At 43.1% G+C, this 24,627-nt stretch overlaps 1 protein-coding gene across 2 annotated transcripts in view; it reads right to left on the bottom strand.

Moving 5' to 3' along the window:
- The window catches only part of LOC311101061 (wings apart-like protein homolog), a 62,368-nt gene that overhangs the window by 28,202 nt on the left and 9,539 nt on the right, over positions 1-24,627 (bottom strand). Inside the window, exons 3-5 of one of the 2 annotated variants that reach the window (XM_084142101.1) lie at positions 13,345-14,071; positions 12,864-13,225; positions 10,273-10,406 (exon numbers count right to left, since the gene is read on the bottom strand). In XM_084142101.1, the coding sequence (XP_083998227.1) occupies positions 10,273-10,406; positions 12,864-13,225; positions 13,345-14,071 (1,223 nt within the window). The remainder of the gene's footprint in view (positions 1-10,272; positions 10,407-12,863; positions 13,226-13,344; positions 14,072-24,627) is intronic. The other variant, XM_084142102.1, reaches the window with a different exon arrangement.

Below are 24,627 nucleotides of genomic sequence, written 5' to 3'. Positions count from 1 at the left end.
GTTTAGTCAATTTCTCCTAATTCAAGGTGATTTCTGATACTGGGAGTGATCAGTGTCTTGGAATATAGCACCTCTTCTTTCATTAGTCAGAGTAGAGTGAGATGATACAGAGAGATAGAGTGTGGGTGGGATAGAAGACATTGGTCTTTCTTGGTTCCCGTAACAAACAAGCCCTGTGGGGAGAGCGCGTCTAAATGAATGCCTATTAAACCACGAGCCAGGACAGCTCAAACAGCAGGAATGATTGGAGACAACAGCCAGCACCGTGTACACACACACACAGGAGTGCACACAAAAACCTTGGCTCCTCTCCTTTCTGCTTAAAAGAAGCCCATTGGCTGAACCTGTTGCTGGGATATTAATAATGAACAAAATAAAATAATAAAGAGAGAGAAAAAACATCGCTGGCTCAGGATAGAGCACTGCAGGAAACAATGAACTGAGTGTACCTCAACTTTCAACCATGATCCTACTCTAAATCAAGTGGACACAGACCGGCAGGTTCACCGCGCCCACGGCAGTGTGAGTCTTGAGAAGCAAGGCATTTTCTGTAAACATGGGCACTATCTGTCACGCAAAAACACACTGTGCACACCAAGGTTTCAAACTCATTCCATGGAGGGCCTAGTGTCTGCAGGTTTTTGTTTTTTCCTTTCAATTAAGACCTAGACAACCAGTTCTTTACTAATTAGTGACCTTAATTCAATCAATCAAGTACAAGGGAGGAGCGAAAACCCGCAGACACTTTGCCCTGCGTGGAATGAGTTTGACACGTGCGTTAGCCGGTAAATACAGGCTTTTGGCCGATAAAACTAATGAAAAGCTGATAAATAGAATTGTTACCGGCCAAATTTTCCGGGAGAAAAGAAAACGATCCATTGCAAAATAACGCTTTTTATTCATTGATGGAAATACCAGTCGTTGTGCTCCGACTTCAAAGGCAAATATACTTCATAGGCTAATAAATCCTCAAGCTGCTGGGAAATTAGTGTTGGACGTGTGTTTCTATTATTACTCACACAAAAGACGCAAGGTCCTCATAAGGGACTTCAGCTAAGTGTACCCCAACTGGGCAAAATTGGCAAAGATTGTGTTGATTATCCCCATTGTGTTGATTATCCCCCAGTGTGCCCGCCGAGAGGGGATTCTTTCTCCACAACAGAGTGGACAAAGTAACAAGGCTGACTGGCATCGCAAGCTGCTCCTAGGAGTTGGACAGTTTTGACTTCCCAACAGTAGCGGCTCAAATGCAAGTAAATTAGAAGCAAATTGTGTTAGTCAGGCCCGGTCCTAGCAGTTCTGCTGCCGCCCTAGGCAAGCTCAACATATGCCGCCCCTTTGTCATGTATTGTATAAAGATTTGGAATGGATTAATAGACTATAGTACATTAATGATGTGTATTATGCGTAATTGGTGCATTTCAGTTGAGTTTATGCAGTAGCACTTGTAAACCAAAAACTGTTGCCAACTATTCACATCGGAGAGTACTATGTTGCAATCACAAGGCAGCCAACTGCCTATAGTAGGAAACAGTTATCAATAAGCTTTGGAAACAAGTGCTTTAATAAAAGTATGGTGCGCGCCTCGTTTCACAGAAGCATCGTAAAATAAGCTCCCTCAATGAACCAGCCTTAACGAATTGTTTATTTACATATCGAATTTGATTGTCCAACATCAGTTTAATAATTCCTTCATTTTGTGGTCACCTAGTGTCCTCTTTCCACTGCTGTGATTCTGAATCGCAGCAGGAGTGTGGCGGGCCGGAAAGGTCATGGCTAGAAGGGATCCAGCTTGTCAAATTAATGTAAAAAGTATATATTTTTTTGCATTTTAGCTAAACTTAACCTTTTTATTTATTAAGCCTAACTAAAATGTTCATGCCTAGGCTAAATTAAATTAGAGGCCTAGATTGCATTTGAAAACAGCAGTTTTTTGTTATTTATTAATTAAAATGTTCATACAAATAGCCTTTAGGACAGGTTGTTCACAAATTATATTATACAAATATTATATTTTGAAGTTGTGTTTTATTCCTGTGTAGGCAGGTGACTTGTTCTTCTAGGATAAATGTTTAAAAAATATATTATATTAATTTATGAAAACTGTCATGTTGGTATAAGAACATCATTCTACTTTATTAGAAATATACAGGCTAATTTCTATTCTGTTAAAATGAATTACAATAATCTAAATGTGATTTTGAGCACCGTGGGTGGTGCCCTAATGCATTACGCACCCAATGCATATGGATGTCCGGTAAATAAAAATCTTGCCGGTCACATTGCCTGGCGCCAAATTTTCAAAACGGAAACCCTGATGCGCACACACACGAGGATTGTTTGTGTGTGTGTGGGACAGATACAAGGCAATGAGCCCTAAGTACACTACTTGAGCTCCCCCTCCCCAACACGTTAATGTTTACCCAAGGCCCTCTTCATACGTCTGAGATGAGTACAAGCAAGAACGTACACACACACAACAAACTACTGTCTTGGACAACAATTCTGACCACCAGAAGGCTGAAAGAGAAAGAGGCTGAGAGCGAGAGAGACAGAAACTTAGCAGAAGACTGAGGAGTAATAATTTACAGCTACAGGCGGGGGACTCATGAAAACACACTGGTGAAACCAAGCCATCAGCTGTTGTGGTCCAACACCACACAAGACGGTAACAGGAGCCCTGCTCTGGCTTTATTAGACAAGCAAACATACTTGTATGACGCATGTCTACACCATTTTACACACACACACACACACACACACCAGGGTTTCCTTTAGCCAGTACTTGCTGGCTTTTGTCCTATCACTCCGTGTGCACACTTGTGCCTGCTGCTGAAGAGAGAGAGCGAGAGAGAGGGGCCTAGGCTACCGATGATTGCAAAGATGGAGGCCTTGTGGCACAAAATAATCAAAGGTCTGACTGCACGGAGATGCTTGGAAAAATGGTTACAACGGTGAATAGGCGACTCCGGGATGCTGACCTAGGCAGACTTACAAAGAAAAAGCCATATCTCAGACTGGCCAATAAAAATAAAAGATTAAGATGGGCAAAAGAACACAGACACTGGACATTTTCTTTGCAACTCTGCCTAGGTCAGCATCCCGGAGTCGCCCATTCACCGTTGACGTTGAGACTGATATTTTGCGGGTACTATTTAATGAAGCTGCCAGTTGAGGACCTGTGAGGTATCTTTCTCAAACTAGACACTAATGTATTTGTCCTCTTGCTCAGTTGTGCACCGGGGCCTCCCACTCCTCTTTCTATTCTGGTTAGAGCCAGTTTGCGCTATTATGTGAAGGGAGTAGTACACAGCGTTGTACGAGATCTTCAGTTTCTTGGCAATTTCTCGCATGGAATAGCCTTCATTTCTCAGAACAAGAATACACTGACGAGTTTCAGAAGAAAGTTTTGTTTCTGGCCATTTTGAGCCTGTAATCGAATCCGCAATTGCTGATGCTCCAGATACTAAACTAGTCTCAAGAAGGCCAGTTTTATTGCTTCTTTAAAATCAGCACAACAGTTTTCAGCTATGCTAACATAATTGCAAAAGGGTTTTCTAATGATCAATTAGCCTTTTAAAATGATAAACTTGGAACACAGGACTGATGGTTGCTGATAATGGGCCTCTGTACGCCTATGTAGATATTCCGTTTTTTTTCTCCTTTTTTATGAGCCATTTCCAGCTACAATAGCCATTTACAACATTAACAATGTCTACACTGTATTTCTGATCAATTTGATGTTATTTTCATGGAAACAAGGAAATTAAGTGACCCAAAACTTTTGAACGGTAGTGTGTGTGTGTATATATATATATATATATATATATATATATACATATACAAACAATGGGGAGAACAAGTATTTGATACACTGCCGATTTTGCAGGTTTTCCTACTTACAAAGCATGTAGAGGTCTGTAATTTTTTATCATAGGTACACTTCAACTGTGAGAGACGGAATCTAAAACAAAAATCCAGAAAATCACATTGTATGATTTTAAAGTAATTAATTTGCATTTTATTGCATGACATAAGTATTTGATCACCTACCAACCAGTAAGAATTCAGGCTCTCACAGACCTGTTAGTTTTTCTTTAAGAAGCCCTCCTGTTCTCCACTCATTACCTGTATTAACTGTACCTGTTTGAACTCGTTACCTGTATAAAAGACACCTGTCCACACACTCAATCAAACAGACTCCAACCTCTCCACAATGGCCAAGACCAGAGAGCTGTGTAAGGACATCAGGGATAAAATTGTAGACCTGCACAAGGCTGGGATGGGCTACAGGACAATAGGTGAGAAGGCAACAACTGTTGGCGCAATTATTAGAAAATGGAAGAAGTTCAAGATGACGGTCAATCACCCTCGGTCTGGGGCTCCATGCAAGATCTCACCTCGTGGGGCATCAATGATCATGAGGAAGGTGAGGGATCAGCCGAGAACTACACGGCAGGACCTGGTTAATGACCTGAAGAGAGCTGGGACCACAGTCTCAAAGAAAACCATTAGTAACACACTACGCCGTCATGGATTAAAATCCTGCAGCGCAAGCAAGGTCCTCCTGCTCAAGCCAGCGCATGTCCAGGCCCGTCTGAAGTTTGCCAATGACCATCTGGATGATCCAAGGTCATGTGGTCTGATGAGACAAAAATATAGCTTTTTGGTCTAAACTCCACTCGCCGTGTTTGGAGGAAGAAGAAGGATGAGTACAACCCCAAGAACACCATCCCAACCGTGAAGCATGGAGGTGGAAACATCATTCTTTGGGGATGCTTTTCTGCAAAGGGGACAGGACGACTGCACCGTATTGAGGGGAGGATGGATGGGGCCATGTATCGCGAGATCTTGGCCAAAAACCTCCTTCCCTCAGTAAGAGCATTGAAGATGGGTCGTGGCTGGGTCTTCCAGCATGACAACGACCCGAAACACACAGCCAGGGCAACTAAGGAGTGGCTCGATAAGAAGCATCTCAAGGTCCTGGAGTGGCCTAGCCAGTCTCCAGACCGGAACCCAATAGAAAATCTTTGGAGTGAGCTGAAAGTCCGTATTGCCCAGTGACAGCCCCGAAACCTGAAGGATCTGGAGAAGGTCTGTATGGAGGAGTGGGCCAAGATTCCTGCTGCAGTGTGTGCAAACCTGGTCAAGACCTACAGGAAACGTATGATCTCTGTAATTGCAAACAAAGGTTTCTGTACCAAATATTAAGTTCTGCTTTTCTGATGTATCAAATACTTATGTCATGCAATAAAATGCAAATGAATTACTTAAAAATCATACAATGTGATTTTCTGGATTTTTGTTTTAGATTCCGTCTCTCACAGTTGAAGTGTACCTATGATAAAAAATTACAGACCTCTACATGCTTTGTAAGTAGGAAAACCTGCAAAATCTGCAGTGTATCAAATACTTGTTCTCCCCACTGTATATACAGTGGGGGAAAAAAGTATTTAGTCAGCCACCAATTGTGCAAGTTCTCCCACTTAAAAAGATGAGAGGCCTGTAATTTTCATCATAGGTACACGTCAACTATGACAGACAAATTGAGAAAAATTAATCCAGAAAACCACATTGTAGGATTTTTTATGAATATATTTGCAAATTATGGTGGAAAATAAGTATTTGGTCACCTACAAACAAGCAAGATTTCTGGCTCTCACAGACCTGTAACTTCTTCTTTAAGAGGCTCCTCTGTCCTCCACTCGTTACCTGTATTAATGGCACCTGTTTGAACTTGTTATCAGTATAAAAGACACCTGTCCACAACCTCAGTCAGTCACACTCCAAACTCCACTATGGCCAAGACCAAAGAGCTGTCAAAGGACACCAGAAACAAAATTGTAGACTTGCATCAGGCTGGGAAGACTGAATCTGCAATAGGTAAGCAGCTTGGTTTGAAGAAATCAACTGTGGGAGCAATTATTAGGAAATGGAAGACATACAAGACCACTGATAATCTCCCTCGATCTGGGGCTCCACGCAAGATCTCACCCCGTGGGGTCAAAATGATCACAAGAACGGTGAGCAAAAATCCCAGAACCACACGGGGGGACCTAGTGAATGACCTGCAGAGAGCTGGGACCAAAGTAACAAAGCCTACCATCAGTAACACACTACGCCGCCAGGGACTCAAATCCTGCAGTGCCAGATGTGTCCCCCTGCTTAAGCCAGTACATGTCTAGGCCCGTCTGAAGTTTGCTAGAGTGCATTTGGATGATCCAGAAGAGGATTGGGAGAATGTCATATGGTCAGATGAAACCAAAATATAACTTTTTGGTAAAAACTCAACTCGTCGTGTTTGGAGGACAAAGAATGCTGAGTTGCATCCAAAGAACACCATACCTACTGTGAAGCATGGGGGTGGAAACATCATGCTTTGGGGCTGTTTTCTGCAAAGGGACCAGGACGACTGATCCGTGTAAAGGAAAGAATGAATGGGGCCATGTATCGTGAGATTTTGAGTGAAAACCTCCTTCCATCAGCAAGGGCATTGAAGATGAAACGTGGCTGGGTCTTTCAGCATGACAATGATCCCAAACACACCGCCCGGGCAACGAAGGAGTGGCTTCGTAAGAAGCATTTCAAGGTCCTGGAGTGGCCTAGCCAGTCTCCAGATCTCAACCCCATAGAAAATCTTTGGAGGGAGTTGAAAGTCTGTGTTGCCCAGCGACAGCCCCAAAACATCACTGCTCTAGAGGAGATCTGCATGGAGGAATGGGCCAAAATACCAGCAACAGTGTGAAAACCTTGTGAAGACTTACAGAAAACGTTTGACCTGTGTCATTGCCAACAAAGGGTATATAACAAAGTATTGAGAAACTTTTGTTATTGACCAAATACTTATTGTTTCTGCAAATAAATTCATAAAAAATCCTACAATGTGATTTTCTGGGGAAAAAAATCTAATTTTGTCTGTCATAGTTGACGTGTACCTATGATGAAAATTACAGGCCTCTCTCATCTTTTTAAGTGGGAGAACTTGCACAATTGGTGGCTGACTAAATACTTTTCCCCCCCACTGTGTGTGTGTGTGTGTGTGTGTGTATATATATATATATAGGGAAAAAAACATATGGGGGATTGGAAGTGATGCAGACAATTACATTGATGGAAGTTACAATCTATCTGCAATATTAAAGCTGATCTACCCCCTAAAAAAATAAAGAGCACGCGAGCAAGAGAGCGAGAGAGCACGCAAGAGCGAGAGAGCATGCAAGAGTGTGAGTAAGAGAGCGCGCGAGAGAGCGAGCACGTGAGAAATAATGCATGAAGCACAACTGGTTATAGAGAATGAAAAAATACAGGGAATTGTTGGATTATTATGCAAAACAGCCACTTTTTTAAAGCAATTTATAAACAAACTGCGATATAAGAATATTCATTGCTAAGAATCAAATGTTTTTGGTTTTTTGGAGGTTTCTTACAGGCTGCTTCCCAAATGGCACCATATTTCCTACAGCACATAGTACACTACAGGCCCTGGTCAAAAGTAGGAACTATATAGGGAATAGAGTGCAATTTGGGACTACACTAAACCAGCAGAATAATGCATTACCGCTGCATGCGTCAAAGTGCCACTTCAATACCCCTGCAGTTAGCCCAGTCGTAATTGAAAGCCCTACCTTTTGACAACTCATGAATACCCCGGTCATTTTGGAGGGCTATCGTTTTTTTTTATGCGTTTAGCTCTCCCATTATGTTACCTGCATGGAGGACATTAAAGGGCTATGGATGAGGACTGAGGAGAAGGCACCTCGGAAGACTTGGAAGGCACATTGGCACTGTACAGGTTTGTAGTAGCCCGAATGCAAAGAAAATCAATTAATGACAAGTTACCTTCACAAACCATCATTATACGAACCATTGTATAAACTATAACCTGCACCTAACAACTAGGGCTTTGACAGAAAAAATATTGCGATATTGGTATCATGGCAAACTATCTCCATAATATACAGTGCATTCCGAAAGTATTCAGACCCCTTCACTTTTTCCACATTGTTACGTTACAGCCTTATTCTAAAATGAATTAAATAGTTTTTTCCCCCATCAATACACACAATACTACATAATGACAAAGCAAAAACAGGTTTAGAAATGCTTGCAAATGTTTTAAAAATCAATTGAAATATCACAATTACAAAAGTATTCAGACCCTTTACTCAGTACTTTGTTGAAGCACCTTTGGCAGCGATTACAGCATCGAGTCTTCTTGGGTATGACGCTACAAGCTTGGCACACCTGTGTTTGGGGAGTTTCTCCCATTCTTCTCTGCAGATCCTCTCAAGCTCTGTCAGGTTGGATGGGGAGCGTCACAGCTATTTTCAGGTCTCTCCAGAGATGTTCGATCGGGTTCAAGTCCGGGCTCTGGCTGGGCCACTCAAGGACATTCAGAGACTTGTCCTGAAGCAACTCCTGCGTTGTCTTGGCTGTGTGCTTAGTGTCGTTGTCCTGTTGGAAGGTGAATCTTCGCCCCATTCTGAGGACCTGAGCTCTCTGGAGGAGGTTTTCATCAAGGATCTCTCCGTACATTGCTTCATTCATCTTTCCTGACTAGTCTCCCAGTCCCTGCCGCTGAAAAATATCCCCACCGCATGATGCTGCCACTAACATGCTTCACCGTAGGGATGGAGCCAGGTTTCCTCCAGATGTGATGCTTGGCATTCAGGCCAAAGAGTTCAATATTGGTTTCATCAGACCAGAGAATCTTGTTTCACATGGTCAGAGTCCTTTAGGTGCCTTTTGGCAAACTCCAAGCGGGCTGTCATGTGCCTTTTACTGAGGAGTGGCTTCCGTCTGGCCACTCTACCATAAAGGCCTGATTGGTGGTGTGCTGTAGAGATGGTCGTTCTTCTGGAAGGTTCTCCCATCTCCACAGAGGAACTCTGGAGCTCTGTCAGAGTGACCATTGGGTTCTTGGTCACCTCCCTGACAAAGGCCCTTCTCCCCCGATTGTTCAGTTTGGCCAGGCAGCCAGCTCTAGGAAGAGTCTTGGTGGTTCCAAACTTCTTCCATTTAATAATGATGGAGGCCACTGTGTTCTTGGGGACTTTCAATGCTGCAGACATTTTTTGGTACCCTTCCCCAGATCTGTGCCTCGACACAATCCTGTCTCTGAGCTCTACGGACAATTCCTTCGACCTCATGGCTTGGTCTTTGCTCTGTGGGACCTTATATAGACTGGTGTGTGCCTTTCCATATCAATTGAATATACCACAGGTGGACTCCAATCAAGTTGTAAAAATATCAAGGATGATCAATGGAAACAGGATGCACCTGAGCTCAATTTCGAGTCTCATAGCTAAGGGTCTGAATACTTATTTAAATAAGGTAACTGTTTTTTATTTTCAATACATTTACAAAATAAATAAATAAATAACTGATTTCCCTTTGTCATTATGGGGTATTGTTTGTAGATTGATGAGGATTTCTTTAAAAAGCCATTTTAGAATAAGGCTGTAACGTAACAAACTGTGGAAAAAGTGAAGGGGTCTGAATACTTTCCGAATGCACTGTACACTTCCATAAATTTTTTAAACTGGTACCAGGGACCTTCAGACAAGTCTTGTGAGGATTGTGGGCGTCCTGGAGCAAAACAACCGACATATACATGTTCGTGAGAGACTCACCTTTGCACAGAGGGGTCAGTTTGTAGGCCAAACTGTTCGGACACTGCAGACATTTTGTGAGAATACCGATTTTCAGGATGTCTCATGGTCTGACAAACACCGCTCTAGCTCTGCCACCTTTCACCGCAGATGCGGAACTGCGATATTGGCAATGGATTGCAAAGAAAACAGATATCTCTAGCTTAAAGAGACGGATTTTGATAGGGATTATCTTTATTATGTTAATACAATTTCAGCGGGCCGTGGATATTGTAGAAGGGTTAAAGATCAGTAGTGGAGCTCTTACAGATCAAGTCCATCTAAGCGATTGGAGAACGGGCATTACTGGTTCTCTTGATAAATAAAAGAGAACCATCTCAGAGACTTCAATGACCGTGCTCATCCCTTCATTCATCCACATATAAAATAATCCAACAAGCCGTTTTGGCCTGGCATCTCTGCAATGCATACAGAGTGTAGTCTACTGATTATCTGCTGAATGTTCTGAGTCTAGTTCATTATTACACTACCTGAACGTGTCCAATGAAAAGTGCACTTTTTTTGTTTTCTGTTGCAAAGCGTTTCGCTACGATGTGCCGTTGTGGCCTGATTAACACGACCCTGGACTAGTGTTCTATAGGAACTCTCTCCGCACTCTTACCTTTTTGGGGCCACTGAAGATCTTCCTATTGGTCTCCCTTCTCTCCTTTGATTTCTCCACCTGTTTTGCCTGAGGTCTCCTGGGCATCTCTAGGCCCACAGAGGCAGAGTTGTCCTCTGGGAAGTCCATCACATCTACAGGGGACATGCCAAATGTAGACGTGTTACACTAGGGCAGGAACATCACAGTTCATTACCAAGTCCATATACTTACAGATAGAATAGTGAATCTCTGTGACCAAGTCATTATTAGACTAAAGTATTTAATTAGAATAGATTATGGAAAATCTATATTCAGATCTATACCGGCATGTATAAATGCATGCGGCGAGATATATATATATCACACACACACACATTCGGAAGTTTACATACACTTAGGTTGGAGTCATTAAAACTAGTTTTTCACCCACTCCACACATTTCTTGTTAACAAACTATAGTTTTGGCAAGTCAGTTAGGACATCTACTTTGTCCATGACAAGTAATTTTTTCAACAATTGTTTACAGACAGATTATTTCACTTATAATTCACTGTATCACAATTCCAGTGGGTCAGAAGTTTACATACACTAAGTTGACTGTGTATTTAAACAGCTTGGAAAATTCCAGAAAATGATGTCATGGCTTCAGAAGCTTCTGATAGGCTAATTGTCATCATTTGAGTCAATTGGAGGTGTACCTGTGGATGTATTTCAAGGCCTACCTCCAAACTCAGTGCCTCTTTGCTTGACATCATGGGAAAATCAAAAGAAATCAGCCAAGACCTCAGAAAAAAAGTTGTAGACCTCCACAAGTCTGGTTCATCCTTGGGAGCAATTTCCAAACGCCTGAAGGTACCACATTCATCTGTACAAACATTAGTATAAACACCATGGGACCATGCAGCCGTCATACCGCTCAGGAAGGAGATGTGTTCTGTCTCCTAGAGATGAACGTACTTTGGTGCGAAAAGTGCAAATCAATCCCAGAACAACAGCAAAGGACCTTGTGAAGATGCTGGAGGAAACAGGTACAAAAGTATCTATATCCACAGTAAAATGAGTCCTATATCGACATAACCTGAAAGGCTGCTCAGCAAGAAATAAAAAAGCCAGACTACGGTTTGCAACTGCACATGAGGACAAAGATCGTACTTTTTGGAGAAATGCCCTCTGGTCTGATGAAACAAAAATAGAACTGTTTGGCCATAATGACCATCGTTATGTTTGTAGGAACAAGGGGGTACCTTGCAAGCTGAAGAACACCATCCCAACCGTGAAGCACGGGGGTGGCAGCATCATGCTGTGGGGGTGCTTTGCTGCAGGAAGGACTGGTGCACTTCACAAAATAGATGGCATCATGAGGAAGGAAAATTATGTGGATATATTGAAGCAACATCTCAAGACATCAGTCAGGAAGTTAAAGCTTGGTCGCAAATGGGTCTTCCAAACGGACAATGACCCCAAGCATACTTCCAAAGTTGTGGCAAAATGGCTTAAGGACAACAAAGTCAAGGTATTGGAGTGGCCATCACAAAGCCCTGACCTCAATCCTATAGAAAATGTGTGGGCAGAACTGAAAAAGCGTGTGCAAGCAAGGAGGCCTACAAACCTGACTCAGTTACACCAGCTGTCAGGAGGTTGGGCCAAAATTCACCCAACTTATTGTGGGAAGCTTGTGGAAGGCTACCCAAAACGTTTGACCCAAGTTAAACAATTTAAAGGCAATGCTACCAAACACTTATAGAGTGTATGTAAACTTCTGACCCACTGGGAATGTGATGAAAGAAATAAAATCTGAAATAAATCACTCTACTATTATTCTGACATTCTACATTCTTAAAAATAAAGTGGTGATCCTAACTGACTTAAGACAGGGAATTTTTACTAGGATTAAATGTCAGGAATTGTGAAAAACTGAATTTAAATGTATTTGGCTAAGGTGTACTTCAGACTTCAACTGTATAAATATGAGATGTCTGTCCTCTACGGAAGCACAGTTCCCGCTCAGCCCAGTCAAAGCTATTTGCTGCTCTGGCACCCCAATGGTGGAACAAGCTCCCCCACAACGCCAGGACAGCGGAGTCACTGACCACCTTCCGGAGGCACTTGAAACCCTACCTCTTTAAGGAATACCTGGAATAGTATAAAGTAATCCTTCTACCCCCCCCCCCCCCTCCCCTCCCATTAAATAAAAAATTTAAAAAAGTGGTTGTCCCACTGGCTATCATAAGTTGAATGCACCAATTTGTAAGTCGCTCTGGATAAGAGCGTCTGCTAAATGATGTAAATGTAAATGAAAGATCTGTGAGTGGGTGAGTATGAGTAAGAGTCTTTCTCAGTTTTCTTATCAGGACTGTCTGGTTTTGTTTGTTTGTGCTGATCCCAAATACTGCCAAAAAAGTAATAATTGACCCCGCTAATGGCCTTACAGACCTGGCATGAAGGTTGAAACAAAACGTTCCTCGCTTTCCTAATTAGCTTTTGACATAACATTAACATTTAGTGAGGCTCGTGTGTAAAGATCTCGATGTTCATGTTATTGACCTTGCCTGAGGCCTAAGTATGCCCTGCAGGTCTGTGTAATCCCGAGGGGGGTTGGTAGTACTGACCTCGGCTGAGGCCCTGTCCCTGACCTGTGTTGCTGCTGGTTTGACTGTCCAGCTCCTCACTGCCTGACAGGGGGATGTCCACCCTCATCTCCATGGCAGCAAAGGAGGCTGCGGCTGCAGCAGCGGTGGCTACAGCCCTCTTAGCCTTCCTCTCTTTGGCGTGGGAGCCCTCGTCTTCGTCGCTGTCGCTGCCGCTCATATCGTCAAAGCCAAAGTACTTAATCTTGTAGTTGGAGCTGCCGGATGCCACGGGGTCAGAACTGCCCTCATCCTGGGTGGCACCACGGCCCGCCTCGTTTTCCTCGAAGCCAAAGAAGTCCAGCTTGGTGTCTTTCTTTGCCTTGCTCTGTGTAGGTCTGAACCTGGGAGAGAGATGCAGAGAAAGAGAGAGAGAAGAATATAATATCATTCAAAATAATATTGTGATATGTAACTATTGATTCCCCTCTCCCCCCATCACTAATAGGTAGAAGGTCGTCACCTGGTGGGCTTGGCCGGTGCTGGTTCCGTCTTCTTTTGCAGTCGGCCAGCCTCTCCCAGGTCTGTCAGCGGGGCAGCCACAGCAGAAGCGGGGTTGTATTCCTCCATGACCCGGTCTTGAATGGTGACGTTAAACATCGACAGGCAGGACGGGTGCAGCACTGTGTAGTCTCTCGTCCTCCCGCGGCCCACTGGCTTGCTGCTGTTCTCTGTATTGTTGGTCTTGAGTGGGCCAGATCCGGGCCCACTACTGAAGGATGTGCTAGTACTGGTGCTAGTACTACTGGTGCTGTCAGAGTCCCCGGCCTGCTTGCCTTTGTTGGGCCGGCGGTAGGTCCGGCAGTTGGTGCTGGCCCTGAGGAGAGACTGGGAGTGGTCCTGGGACTCGGAGGGCTCGATGGGGACTTCAAAGTCCCCCTGGCCCACCTCGTAACTGGGGGTCCGCTCTGGTGATGGCTTGTCCTCCCTGGCCAGACCCAGGCCAAGGCCGTAGCCGCCCGCGCCACCCCACATTGATGAGGGGTTTCTAGGGGGCTCTGGGGTGGGTGAGGTGGGCCCCAGAAGCATCACTGCATCCCAGTTGTCGTAACAGTCCTTGGCCTCACTCTTTAGGGTGGTGGTCTGAGCGATGGGCTTCTTGTCGCTCTCTGAGGCGTTGCTGTACCATGAGTAGCTGTGTTTCTCTGCAGTCGCACCATCGTTAGACCAGCTCGGTTGGCTTGGCTTGGCTGGAGGAGAAAAAGCAATGTATTAGCACCACATAAGTCTTGGCAGTTACCGTCTCTGACAGAGATGTAGAATACAGCAGCTGAAGTACTCTAAAGCAGTCGACGCCTGCCACAATGCGGCATGGGTGCCATTTTCACAGCAGAAAGTGGAGATAACATGTATTAGAGAGTGTTTAGTGCTAGGGCTGTGAGAGGAGCAGCACACCCTTGTAAAGCTTTCAGCAAAGCTGGAAAAAATCTAAATGCTGAGTCAGATAAACATCTCCAACGCCATTGGTCTTAGTCACCACAAACGCAGCAGACTGGATTAGCCTACATGTGAATATAGGGTTGGAACATTGAAAACACTGGCACCTGTAATTATTTGTGCGCACTTAATGTGGGACTGGGTGGGACAGCAATGGCTTCCAAAACAACTATACTTGCAGTTGAGTTCCAATAGGCTGCTACATACCACTTGCATGCAGGCATGCACATTCTGGTGAATCCCCCTCAAAAGGAATAATACACCCCCCCCAAAAAAACATTCCTATGATTTACGGTGTTAAATAACACTAAATATGTGCTAACAATAATGGTTTGTGATTTACTTTATTTTTTGGTCGGTATAATAAGGTTGGGAGTAACGTGTGAAAACCGTTTAGGAAATATTTTGCAGCTCATGTCAGATACCAAACTCACAATGCAATGCGCTCTCTGGGCAGACTGGCTGGCTAGCTAGCTAGAAAGCAAACGTAGCTACACACGATAATACCAAAGTCAATATCAGCATGTGATGTAGCAAGCTAGCTGTAAAATCACCTAAATAAATGGCACTATCCATTTAGGAGTGTATAATCTATAATGTTCAACCTGGTACAGGTAACTGCCAAAATAAAAGGAAACCCATTGAGTAAATGATAGATACAAAGTATATTGAAAGCAAGTGCTTCCACATAGGTGTAGTTCCTGAGTTAATTAAGCAATTAACATCACGTTTACGCTCATGTATAAAAATGCCCAGTTGCCCATTACTTTGGCTACCATGGCTAGAAGAGATCTCAATGACTTTGAAAAAGGTGTCTCAAAGGAGCATAGGGGGTTTAAAGTGTGTGTCTTAGTCACCAAATCTCAACCGAATTGAATACTTATGGGAGATTCTGGAGCGGTGCATGACAGCGTTTGCCACCGTTGCAAAAAATGGTGTCATATTTATTTCTGCCGAGACACGTTTTTAAATGGATAGTTGTTGGCTCAATGACTGGAAGTCTATGGGAACAGCTAGCATGTAATTGTGTGTTGCACAGCTAGTGTTGCACGGTATACCGAAACCTCTGTACTTTTTCGATACTAGAACATAAAAAAACGGTTCGGTACTAGAATGTGTTACTTTCGGTACTTCCGTCAAATTAGTCTGGATCTCTCAAGTGAGGTGTAAAATGGGCATTCCTAATTCACAGAAAAGACGTAAAGAAATACTGTCTATAACATAAAATGGGGGCTTGCCTGATAAGTAGTCTACCGTAGATTTTTTTTTTTTTTTATAAATAAAGATAATAGCAATGTCATTGAACAACATGATCATTGAACCAGAAATTGCAGAGTTTTCTGATGAAAGTGATGGGAAAGAAACGGAGATCAACAGTGTTGTCAAGGAAGAAGTGGACTGAGTTTTGAACTGGAATGCCCGGTAGAAGCAGAGTATGAGAAGGAGATTAATTCAGAAGTTTGATTGCAAATGCGGAGAGAGTTGAAGAGAACTCAGAAGGCTAAGCATAAATCAACTCTCACTGGATTTCATCTACAAGGAGTTCGTCTGCCGTGAAGCATTCATCCATGTATACAGGTAAGAGCCTAACGTTAGCTTCAATTAGTATCTAATTTTGTTATAAAGTCATTTGCATTGCTAGTTAAAGCCTACTGTTAGCTAGCAAGCTAACATGAAAACTAGCTAGCTAATGTTAGTTGCTTGGCCAGTTAACATTATAAATCGTATCTAATTTAGTCAGAAAACCATTTGCATTGCTAGTTATAACCTACTGTTAGCTAGCTGGTTGGTTAGCTTTACCTGCAGATTAATACTGCATCATTTTATGCATGGTGGATGGCTAGCTAAGTGTATGACAAACCGTTTGTATTGCTAAACTGTATGGGTTGGGATCATGGTTCATGAACTTGATTAGCTAGCTAGCTACATGTCTAAACAAAATACTACACTTAGCCAGATGATTACCTGACCCATAAACTTAGCCAGGTGTATATGGGGGCTGGTTTGATATACAGTGTGTTTACCAGAGAATGTGAAGATCATGTTAGGATATAGGCCAAGGACTAGATAGTGTATTTTTACCTGGAGATGTTCCTTATTGTAGGCTACTACTTTCACCCCTTGTTTACTACACTACCTTAAAATCACTAAGTTAAGCAAATGGCCTCACCTGAATACTAAAAGAGATGGGTGGGGCTAAGGCTTAAGAGGGTGTGAACGATGATGAATGGGCATACTCAAAAAATATGCAAGTGTGAAAAACATTAAAAATAAGCATAACTTTCCCATGTTTCCCCCAACTGCAGTGTATGATATACCATTTTGAAGCTCTGAGTCTATACTTTTATAAAAAGTACAAAAAAGGCAATCTTGGAAATGGTACATAAGACTCAATTGGGAAATGTAGTCACAAATGTGTCTCACGGATCAAGCCTGTATCAGCGCAGACTACCCCTTATCATAGCACGCACCGTACTTGCTCCATTTACTCATTGCTAGCCTGCACTGGGAGTCTGGGCTGCATCATGTTAGCTGCCCACTCATGCTGCACAGAAGTTAACACACTTGAATAATCTGACATGGCATGTAGAAATGTTGAAACTTAATTCCTAGTTGCAAAACAATGTCTGTCCATACAGGCTAGAACACTTTACAATGCATGCATACACTCCGATTATTCTAATTAATAGGTCTCTTTATGTGGATAGTCTAGTGAAAATGTAAACTGGCGGCTTCTTCTGAATAATTCAATTACTGGATGCAATGTAGTAGTCTAGTTTACTGTAGGCTATTTGGAATATGAAACAACTGAACTAGGCCTATATGAGCTTGTTTCAGATCTCCATCCCTGACCTAATCCATCAGGACTGACATTTAGGCTACCATTCATTCAACATGCCTTGTTGTCAAGGGTGAACTGACTATTATCACATCATTAGCAGCCTACTGTTGACATAGAGCTACAGTGAGGGAAAAAAGTATTTGATCCTCTGCTGATTTTGTAAGTTTGCCCACTGACAAAGAAATGATCAGTCTATAATTTTAATGGTAGATTTATTTGAACAGTGAGAGACAGAATAACAACAAAAAAAATCCAGAAAAACACATGTCAAAAATGTTATAAATTGATTTGCATTTTAATGAGGGAAATAAATATTTGACCTCTCTGCAAAACATTACTTAGTACTTGGTGGCAAAACCATTGTTGGCAATCACAGAGGTCAGACGTTTCTTGTAGTTGGCCACCAGGTTTGCACACATCTCAGGAGGGATTTTGTCCCACTCCTCTTTGCAGATCTTCTCCAAGTCATTAAGGTTTCGAGGCTGACGTTTGGCAACTCGAACCTTAAGCTCCCTCCACAGATTTTCTATGGGATTAAGGTCTGGAGACTGGCTAGGCCACTCCAGGACCTTAATGTGCTTCTTCTTGAGCCACTCCTTTGTTGCCTTGGCCGTGTGTTTTGGGTCATTGTCATGCTGGAATACCCATCCACGACCCATTTTCAATGCCCAGGCTGAGGGAAGGAGGTTCTCACCCAAGATTTGATGGTACATGGCCCCGTCCATCGTCCCTTTGATGCGGTGAAGTTGTCCTGTCCCCTTACCAGAAAAACACCCCCAGAGCATAATGTTTCCACCTCCATGTTTGACGGTGGGGATGGTGTTCTTGGGGTCATAGGCAGCATTCCTCCTCCTCCAAACACAGTGAGTTGAGTTGATGCCAAAGAGCTCCATTTTGGTCTCATCTGACCACAGCACTTTCACCCAGTTCTCCTCTGAATCATTCAGATGTTCATTGGCAAACTTCAGACGGGCATGTATATGTGCTTTCTTGAGCAGGGGGACCTTGCGGGCGCTGCAGGATTTCAGTCCTTCATGGCGTAGTGTGTTACCAATTGTTTTCTTGGTGACTACGGTCCCAGCTGCCTTGAGATCATTGACAAGATCCTCCCGTGTAGTTCTGGGCTGATTCCTCACCGTTATCATTATCATTGCAACTCCACGAGGTGAGATCTTGCATGGAGCCCCAGGCCGAGGGAGATTGACAGTTATTTTGTGTTTCTTCCATTTGCGAATAATCGCACCAACTGTTGTCACCTTCTCACCAAGCTGCTTGGCGATGGTCTTGTAGCCCATTCCAGCCTTGTGTAGGTCTACAATCTTGTCCCTGACATCCTTGGAGAGCTCTTTGGTCTTGGCCATGGTGGAGAGTTTGGAATCTGATTGATTGATTGCTTCTGTGGACAGATGTCTTTTATACAGGTAACAAGCTGAGATTAGGAGCACTCCCTTTAAGAGTCTGCTCCTAATCTCAGCTCGTTACCTGTATAAAAGACACCTGGGAACCAGAAATCTTTCTGATTGAGAGGGGGTCAAATACTTACTTCCCTCATTAAAATGCAAATCAATTTATAACATTTTTGACATGCTTTTCTCTGGATTGTTTTGTTGTTATTCTCTCTCACACTTTTCAAATAAACCTACCATTAAAATTATAGACTGATCATTTCTTTGTCAGTGGGCAAACGTACAAAATCAGCAGGGGATGAAATACTTTTTTTCCCTCACTGTATATCAAGAGGACAAATCAATAACTGATTAATTAACATAGGCCTACTAATATTTAACAGTCTAACAACTTTCTGTGAAGGATGGTATTAGCGAAACATCTCTCTGCCATGTCTGATCTATGCAGTGCACGTTTCCTTGCTCGTCAATGCGCTCGCGCCTACTACCGGTGCGAAGATCAATGCATGTGGGGGGGGGATCGTGTCATTTACATAATCTGGATATTTTTTGACGATATAGCGTATCGTATTGACAATGTCGCTATATTATTTTGCTTCATAGTTTGTTCGCCATCTTTTTAAAATAGGGAGCCAATTTGTTTACAGCACTTTTATTTACATGACTGATCAAAGCTTGTTTTCTCATGGCTTGCTTTTCCCTCTGCAGCAGACATATGGTGAGCAATATGTTCGGAACATCGAATCACAATAAATTCACAGTGCTCTGCAGCTAAATTAATATAGGGGAAACACTGTTGGCTGATATTAGGGTTGGGTGGTATACCGTATTCTGGGGTATTCAAAATACCCTTAGTATGATTACTTTTATAAAATGTACTTACTTTTTAAATAAATACCTGCAGTCAACTTGTGCACAAGGCAATAGATAAAGCAGATCAAGTTCTTCATCTCGCCTGTTAAATTGTTTTTCATTATAAAGCTTACTGGTATTAGTTTCCCAAAACAGCTGTTTGTAAATAAACATGTGCCTGCCTCAAAGAATGAACAAAACGGGAGCGTTGTGAGGTGAGTCACTCCTGCAGCGCAGCTATACATTTACATTTTAGTCATTTAGTAGACGCTCTTATCCAGAGCGACTTACAGTTAGTGAGTGCATAATTATTTTTTTCTTCATACTGGTCCCCCGTGGGAATCGAACCCACAACCCTGGCATTGCAAGCACCATGCTCTACCAACTGAGCTACACAGGACTATAGTGAGGTGATCTGCGTTTTGAGATACTTGCATAACTTTATGAGCTCGGTTGTTTATATTAGTAGTTAATCCGCTATGGAAATTCCTTAGTACTTGTTAGCATTCTGGTAAGTGACGTTTGGGGCTTTATGTAAAAAAACTTTTAAAAAAAAATACACTACATCTCGGGAATGGAAATCTGGATACCGTCCAACCCTAGCTGACTTGGCGATAGGGAGTGCAGGTAATGTTTCAAAAAGCGTGTGATAGGGAATACATTTATCTCCAGTGATTTCATAGACTACCTAGAAGTTAAATCATGGTGAAAATCGATGTTTTACCAACTCATAGAACGTAGACCAGTCACCACCAACCGATCGTCTGGTCGATCTCCCAGGCATTCCTAGTCGATCTCCAAACATTTCTGTAAAAAACCCAACGATAAATCCTATTTTTATTTATTTGTCTCGCGCTGTTGGCTGTAGGTGCACCCGATTCAGCTGCCCTGCGCGCCAGGTAGGCGAAGTGTTGCCATTTCATGTGTCTGAAAGTACAAACTGCCTTCCCGGCGGGCCCGGAGAGCAAATCAAGTGCACTATAGGCCTACCACTGGCCAATCGGATGGCTCAGATTACCATGTCTGCAGTAATGTAGCAAGCGTAAAAGCAAGCTAAAGGAAAGTTGATACTGTGAAATTTCAAAACCATGACTAGAGAGAACTGTCAACGAATACAGCAAAGAGCTGCTGTTTTTATGAGTGAGTTCATGTTTAAGTTCTTACTCAGCCCTGTCAACACATTTTAAAAACCATAAAATACACAGTCTTCCTACACTCATGCTACAACCAGCAATGCAGCTGTAATGAATGAGAAGGAAAGTGTATCGATAGGCTTGCGTTGGTATTATTAGCGGCTTGGGTATTTCTAAATATCGAGCAATATTTCCCTTTCTCTGTTCATAGGAGTAACATGAATTCGTGCATGAGGCAGAAATAATGCGGTGCGACAAGTTGTCATCCGCTGAAAGACTGTGTCCCTTTTTGGTCAGTGGAGGAAAGGGAGAGCGGAGGGACGTTGAGCGGCGAACCCCCAGTCTGCTGCTCTCTCCCTCCGCAGAGACTGACCATCAGATGAGGGCAAAATAAAATAAAAATGCAAAGCAAATTATTTAAAATGTATGCTCACTCAGCTGTGCCCCACAAGTACTCCAACAGATGCTCAATTACCAGTGTGATTATATAGCCTACCTCAACATATTTAATATACATTTATTTTTATTTTTTTAATGGTCTGAACATGTGCATTGGCAGGGCATTTCAAGCAAAGCCAATGTGGTGATATTGTATTGGGCCTATAGCCTACTGCACAAACCTCATTGCTAAGGTACTGTTTTTAATAGGTTAATGTTGCAAAGGCTTAAATTTTTTAAGTCAAGCATTTTCACTCAGAAAGTAATTGTGACAGAGAAAAGGTTGGTGACCACTGACGCAGACTATCACCAAATTGACAGGAGTTTTATTCTGGAGTGGATTATCCCTTACACAGACTGAAAAATGGCAGATTTGGAAACTGTTAAGAGCCTAAATTGGAATGCAGTGGCTGTACAGTAACATGATATAAATGACATCAGAGCTCAGGCTCTGCGCTTCTAAGCGCTGACTGGATTTTCACTGACAGCTATTCTGAGCACCACATGCAACAAGTTGCCCCCATCCCTCCCGCTAATTGGGCAACTTTTGTGAAATTGTTGTTGTCCGAATGAGGCAAATGCTGTAAATTACGAGGATTCCATGTATTTTGAAAGATGAGACGTTGAGGATTATAATAAAATACTGCTTTGATGTCATACTACAAGCCAAACACCCGTTACCCCAAATGTGCACTTCACATTTCCATATTTCCGTGTCAACGTTCTTGATCACTATGTTTGAATATAGTTACAAGATGGCAATGCGTCATATCCTGGGTTGTTCTGAACAGAATGAGCCCGTTTAACCATTGAAGAAAATTCACCGTGGAACACCCATCACAGTCATAACTCCTTTCTATGCGCTCCACTTTGAAGAGGTGTGGCCATGTGAAGACACCAGTTAGTCCTCTCCCTCAAACACTTATCATACCCCACATTTTCCAGGAATATTCTTATCATGTTACTGAAAGTATCCAAAGTTTTTTTCAGATTTCATTATCAACAAATAAAAGCGAAATGGCTAGCTAGGCAAGGGCTCTCCAACCCTCTTCCTGGTGAGTTACCCTCTTCTAGGTTTTCGCTCCAGCCCCAGTTGTTGCTAACCTGAATCGTTTCATCAACCAGCTAATTATTACAATCAGGTGTGCTAGATTAGGGTTGGAGTGCAAACCTACAGGACGGTAGCTCTTCAGGAACAGGGTTGGAGAGCACTGGGCTAGGCTATATGAACACTGAATAGTTGTGCAGAGAATAAAGCGTACCTTAGGCACTCTCCTCCCCCTGATCATCTCTGACAACACCTAGACGTTTCATCACTGACAAGCGCCATGAAGCCCAAGTCCAAAACGTCCCAAGGAATTTAAAGCTCTTCATCCAAGGGAATTAAGAGAAGTTTAGATGGATATCATACAAAGAAACTAGTCATTTATATTTCTGACATAATTGCTTATTTTTGTGGAACTGACCTTAACTGAGCTCAGTTAGGCCTACTCCATGATTAAGACCATATCACAAGAGAGATGGTACATCCTCGCTCTTTACATCTATGCCTTCAAAATAACTAGTTTGTTCATGGTGTTGTGGTTTTTGCTGTGAATGCCAAGACATTTAATGAATGGGCTGCGTTTGGCATTTCCCTTCCTTCTGTGTAAATTATTTTAATGAGAATGTTTTATTATTTCCAAATCCTTTGCGCTTGAAAAATCATCTGACTGAGAAAATGCCTGATTAGAATCCATCCAGAGCTGTAACAGGCCTGGTTTATTATGCAGTCGGTCCTTTGGAGGGATTTTGAGACTACCCTCTCTCTCCGTGTCTGGGAACTCTCTGACCGCAGAGACGATCACACCGTCGTCACCATCACCGAGCACCTCGGAGTCAACGTTTTTTTTGGGTCCAATTAAGCTTTTAAATAATTAACCACATAAAAAAGGGCTGGGTAGAATGCTATGCTTGATGAGTCCTTAATGGATCTCAATAAGTATTACCATCATTACCAAGTTCTGGCTCTGAAAAGTTTACTTTAATCTCCGGGCTGCTCTGATTAAATTCTCCGCCAGCCAAACAATTAGAGTTTCTACGGGTGAACAAGTGAACACTGGGCCTTGGAGGATATCCTGGGTTTGTGTAGGAACAAGGCAGTGCTGTTGCTAAATGTGCAAATTATTGATAATTTCAGTTCAGTTTGACCGGAGAATATACACAGTGGCCCGTTCACGAAAATGGTTCGCTCCAACAGAGTGAGTCATGTGGCCCGTGGCTTGCTACATAAAGCAGGCAGACATCGAGGTATTCAGTTACTGTTTGATTGAACGTTGAAATGGGCAATACTAGTGACCTAAGAGACTGAGTGTGCTGTTAGTCGGTGCCAGGTGCATCGGTTCCAGCATCTCAGAAATGGACAGCCTCCTGAACTTTTCACACATGACAGTGTCTTGGGTTTACCGAGAATGTGGCAACAAACAAAAAACATCCAGTCAGCGGTAGTCATGTGGGCGAAAACAGCTTGTTGATGAGAGAAGTCAAAGGAGAATTGCAAGAATCGTGTAAGCTAACAGGCGGGCCACAAGCAGGCAAATAACAGCGCAGTACAACAGTAGTGTGCAGAACGGCATCTCGGAACGCACAACTCGTCGGCCCTCGTCACGGATGGGCTTTGCAGAAGACGACCACACCGGGTTCCACTACTATCAGCTAAAAATAAGAAGAGGCGGCTCCAGTGGGCACGCTATCACCAACACTGGACAATTGAGGAGTGTTAAAACATTGCCTGGATTTGCTTGTGGCTATTGTTCCATACCTGAGCCTTATGCTTCAATGCCTATAGAAATTTGTCAAACAAGCCCTTTCTCTAAGTGTCTAAAAGCTTACGCACAACACATTGTCCAGTGCCACTGATTTCAATGACATGGAATCGGTGACTGAGTTTCATCAGGAAGGGCATAGAGGACGTTGTTCCTACTGTGACGATTAGAACTTATCCAAACCAGAAACCGTGACTAGACAGCAGCATTCGCGCAAAACTGAAACGAGAACCACCGCATCTAACCACGGCAAGGTGACTGGGAACATGGATGTGTACAAACAGACCAACTATGACATCCGTAAGGCAATCAGAGGCAAAACGTCAGTACACAGACAAAGTTAAGTCGCAATTCAACGGCTCAGACGAGACGCATGTAGCAGGGACTCCAGACAATCACAGATTATAAAGGGAAAGCCAGCCACGTAGCAGACCCCAACGCCTTGCTTCCTGACAGGCTGAACACCTTCACCTGTTTCAAGGAAAACACAGAGCAGCCAACATGGGCCCACGCCACTCATGGGAACTGTGTGCTCCCGATCTCCGTGGTCAACGTGAGGAAGATATTTAAGCGTGTTAACGCTCGCAAGGCTGCGTCCTCTGAGCATGCGCAGACCAGCTGGCTGGAGTGTTTACGGACGTATTCAATCTCTCACTATCCTAGTCTGTTGTTAACACTTGCTTCAAGATGTCCACCATTGTTCCTGTACACAAGAAAGCGAAGGTAACTGAACTAAACTTATCAAGGACGTCAGCCACACGAGCCACGGCCTGTTCACCCCACTACCATCTAGAAAGCGGAGACAGTACAGGTGCATCAAAGCTGGGACCGAGA

Source organism: Coregonus lavaretus (assembly GCF_964263955.1).
Source record: "Coregonus lavaretus genome assembly, chromosome: 25".
Classification (NCBI taxonomy): Eukaryota; Metazoa; Chordata; class Actinopteri; order Salmoniformes; family Salmonidae; genus Coregonus; species Coregonus lavaretus.
This window is presented reverse-complemented; position numbering and strand designations above follow the sequence as displayed.